Genomic DNA, 3,121 nt, shown 5'->3' with positions numbered 1-3,121 from the left:
TCTGTCTGCGAGTCTGTAAGTCTGTTTGTGAGTCTGAGTCTGCGAGTCTGTCTGCAAGTCTGTGAGTCTGTCTGCGAGTCTGTAAGTCTGTTTGTGAGTCTGCAAGTCTGTGAGTCGGTCTGTGATTCTGTCTGCGAGTCTGTAAGTCTGTTTGTGAGTCTGAGTGTGCAAGTCTGTCTGCAAGTCTGTGAGTCTGTCTGCGAGTCTGTAAGTCTGTTTGTGAGTCTGAGTCTGCGAGTCTGTGAGTCTGTCTGCGAGTCTGTAAGTCTGTGAGTCTGAGTCTGCGAGTCTGTCTGCAAGTCTGTGAGTCTGTCTGCGAGTCTGTAAGTCTGTTTGTGAGTCTGAGTCTGTGAGTCTGTCTGCGAGTATGTAAGTCTGTTTGTGAGTCTGAGTCTGCAAGTCTGTCTGCGAGTCTGTCTGCGAGTCTGAGGTTCACGTGTTCAGATCTAACACCATGTTTACGTGCTGCAGGATCCGTCAGGCGGTGCATGGATGGAGGCTGTGAGTCCTGATGGATACATGTACTACTTCAACACTGAGACGTGCGGTGAGAAAACATACAAACATCTGAACACATTCAGCTTCAAATCATCAATCTAATCATCAGGATCTTTTGAGGAGCGTTTGTTTCCAGAAGCTTTACTCACAGGTAAAACTATCTGTGACTCTGTGAGTCTGTCTGCGAGTTTGTGAGTCTGCGAGTCTATCTGTGAGTCTGTGTGTGACTCCGTGAGTTTGTGAGTCTGCGAGTTTGTTTGTGAGTCTGCGAGTCTATCTGTGAGTCTGTGTGTGACTCCGTGAGTTTGTGAGTCTGCGAGTTTGTTTGTGAGTCTGCGAGTCTATCTGTGAGTCTGTGTGTGACTCCGTGAGTTTGTGAGTCTGCGAGTTTGTTTGTGAGTCTGCGAGTCTATCTGTGAGTCTGTGTGTGACTCCGTGAGTTTGTGAGTCTGTCTGCAAGTTTGTGAGTCTGCGAGTTTGTTTGTGAGTCTGCGAGTCTATCTGTGAGTCTGTGTGTGACTCCGTGAGTTTGTGAGTCTGTCTGCAAGTTTGTGAGTCTGCGAGTTTGTTTGTGAGTCTGCGAGTCTATCTGTGAGTCTGTGTGTGACTCCGTGAGTTTGTGAGTCTGTCTGCAAGTTTGTGAGTCTGCGAGTTTGTTTGTGAGTCTGCGAGTCTATCTGTGAGTCTGTGTGTGACTCTGTGAGTTTGTGAGTCTGCGAGTTTGTTTGTGAGTCTGCGAGTCTATCTGTGAGTCTGTGTGTGACTCTGTGAGTTTGTGAGTCTGCGAGTTTGTTTGTGAGTCTGCGAGTCTATCTGTGAGTCTGTGTGTGACTCTGTGAGTTTGTGAGTCTGCGAGTTTGTTTGTGAGTCTGCGAGTCTATCTGTGAGTCTGTGTGTGACTCTGTGAGTTTGTGAGTCTGTCTGCGACTCTGTGAGTTTGTGAGTCTGTCTGCAAGTTTGTGAGTCTGCGAGTCTGTCTGTGAGTCTATCTGTGAGTCTGCGAGTCTGTGGGTCTGTCTGCAAGTTTGTGAGTCTGCGAGTCTGTCTGTGAGTCTATCTGTGAGTCTGCGAGTCTGTGGGTCTGTCTGCAAGTTTGTGAGTCTGCGAGTCTGTCTGTGAGTCTATGAGTCTGTCTGCAAGTTTGTGATTCTGCGAGTCTGTGGGTCTGTCTCCGAGTCTGTGAGTCTCTCTGCGAGTTTGTGAGTCTCTGAGACTGTCTGTGAGTCTGCGAGTCTGCAAGTCTACGAGTCTGCGAGTCTTTCTGTGAGTCTACAAGTCTGTAAGTCTGTCTGCGAGTCTACGAGTCTGTCTGTGAGTCTGCGAGTCTGTCTGCGAGTCTGCAAGTCTTCGAGTCTGTCTGCGAGTCTGTGAGTCTTTCTGCGAGTCTGTCTGCGAGTCTGTGAGTCTGTGCGAGTCTGTAAGTCTGTTTGTGAGTCTGCAAGTCTGTGAGTCGGTCGCCTTTATTTCTTCATCTCTCAATCAGCACTGGATTGCATTGCATTATATGTTTGGATCATTTCAATCCCATCTTACAAAGACATATTATTGGAGAATTAGAGTGACCACTGATATTTAGATCATTTAATATCAGTATCTGCGCTACTGTTATAAAGATCTCATTGATTTACATTACAAGCAACATAATTTCATCATATAATAAATATCAACATCTGCAGCTTCTGTTTTTTCCTCCATATTCTCATTGTATCAGACTATATGAGCCATGATGGATCAAGTATGATACAAAACAAAAAAAATCATATAAATGTTCAATATTCTCTTCTATTTCAAAACATTAGATTTTCCTGACTGTTATTTCATGTGTCAGGCTTTTCTTTCTAAACCTGTTTGTCTCATCCTGAGCAGAATCCAGTTGGGAGAAACCGGATGATTTCAGTGCAGAGGAAGTTGCTCCTCCTGGTGTTGATTCTCCTCGTGAGGAGGCGCGAGCAGCAGAAGATCCGTCTCCTCCTCAGCCTGAGTCTGTGTCTGGAGCTGAAGACACGTCCGACCCTCCTAAAGACACTCCAGAACCAGACGAAACCAAACAAACCAGCGTCCTGAAGATCAGTTTCAGGGTGAGACGCTGCCGAGCACATTCACACTCTCTGTATGACATAAACACTCGCTGTACAACATCATAAACACACAGAGCGACACGTCCGTGTGTTTGATCTCCACACAGAAGAGAAAAGAAGAGCCGCTCCGAACATCAGCGGACAACGGAGGAGAGAGAAGCTCAGATGATGGAGGAAACGGTGAGGAGAAACGGGAAGATTCAGCCGTGACTGATGCAGTGAAGGAGGTCGAGACGCCTGTGAAGAGACCCAGAAAGACCAATCCATACGGAGCCTGGGAACGAATCCAGCCACAGGAGGATCCATAGTAAGACACACGTGATCTTATGATTTATGCATAAACTCCTCTGACGCTGCTCAAATCACCGCAGTGTGTTTGTGACATCAAATACGGAAAAGAGAAACCAGATTATTGACAACAAACCTGTTGAGTTTTTCTAAAGGTATTCATGGTAATATTCAGTGTTGGGGGAAACGCATTACAAGTAACGCGAGTTACGTAATCAGATTACTTTTTTCAAGTAACTAGTAAAGTAACGCAATGC

At 46.1% G+C, this 3,121-nt stretch overlaps 2 protein-coding genes across 3 annotated transcripts in view; both read left to right on the top strand.

The window, feature by feature from the left end:
- Positions 1 to 3,121, top strand: part of slain1b (SLAIN motif family, member 1b) — a 26,310-nt gene that overhangs the window by 19,246 nt on the left and 3,943 nt on the right. The gene's annotated exons all lie outside the window — the stretch shown is intronic.
- wbp4 (WW domain binding protein 4) overlaps positions 1 to 3,121 on the top strand; it is a 9,033-nt gene that overhangs the window by 3,140 nt on the left and 2,772 nt on the right. For both annotated transcript variants that reach the window (XM_016505638.1, XM_016505637.1), the window contains exons 7-9: positions 472 to 547; positions 2,365 to 2,576; positions 2,684 to 2,883. In XM_016505638.1, the coding sequence (XP_016361124.1) occupies positions 472 to 547; positions 2,365 to 2,576; positions 2,684 to 2,883 (488 nt within the window). The remainder of the gene's footprint in view (positions 1 to 471; positions 548 to 2,364; positions 2,577 to 2,683; positions 2,884 to 3,121) is intronic.

The sequence above is a fragment of the Sinocyclocheilus anshuiensis genome, unplaced genomic scaffold (genome assembly GCF_001515605.1).
Source record: "Sinocyclocheilus anshuiensis isolate Anshui unplaced genomic scaffold, SAMN03320099.WGS_v1.1 scaffold682, whole genome shotgun sequence".
In the NCBI taxonomy this organism is placed as follows: domain Eukaryota; kingdom Metazoa; phylum Chordata; class Actinopteri; order Cypriniformes; family Cyprinidae; genus Sinocyclocheilus; species Sinocyclocheilus anshuiensis.
The sequence above is the reverse complement of the archived record's forward strand: the minus strand, read 5'-3'. Positions and strand labels throughout refer to the sequence as shown.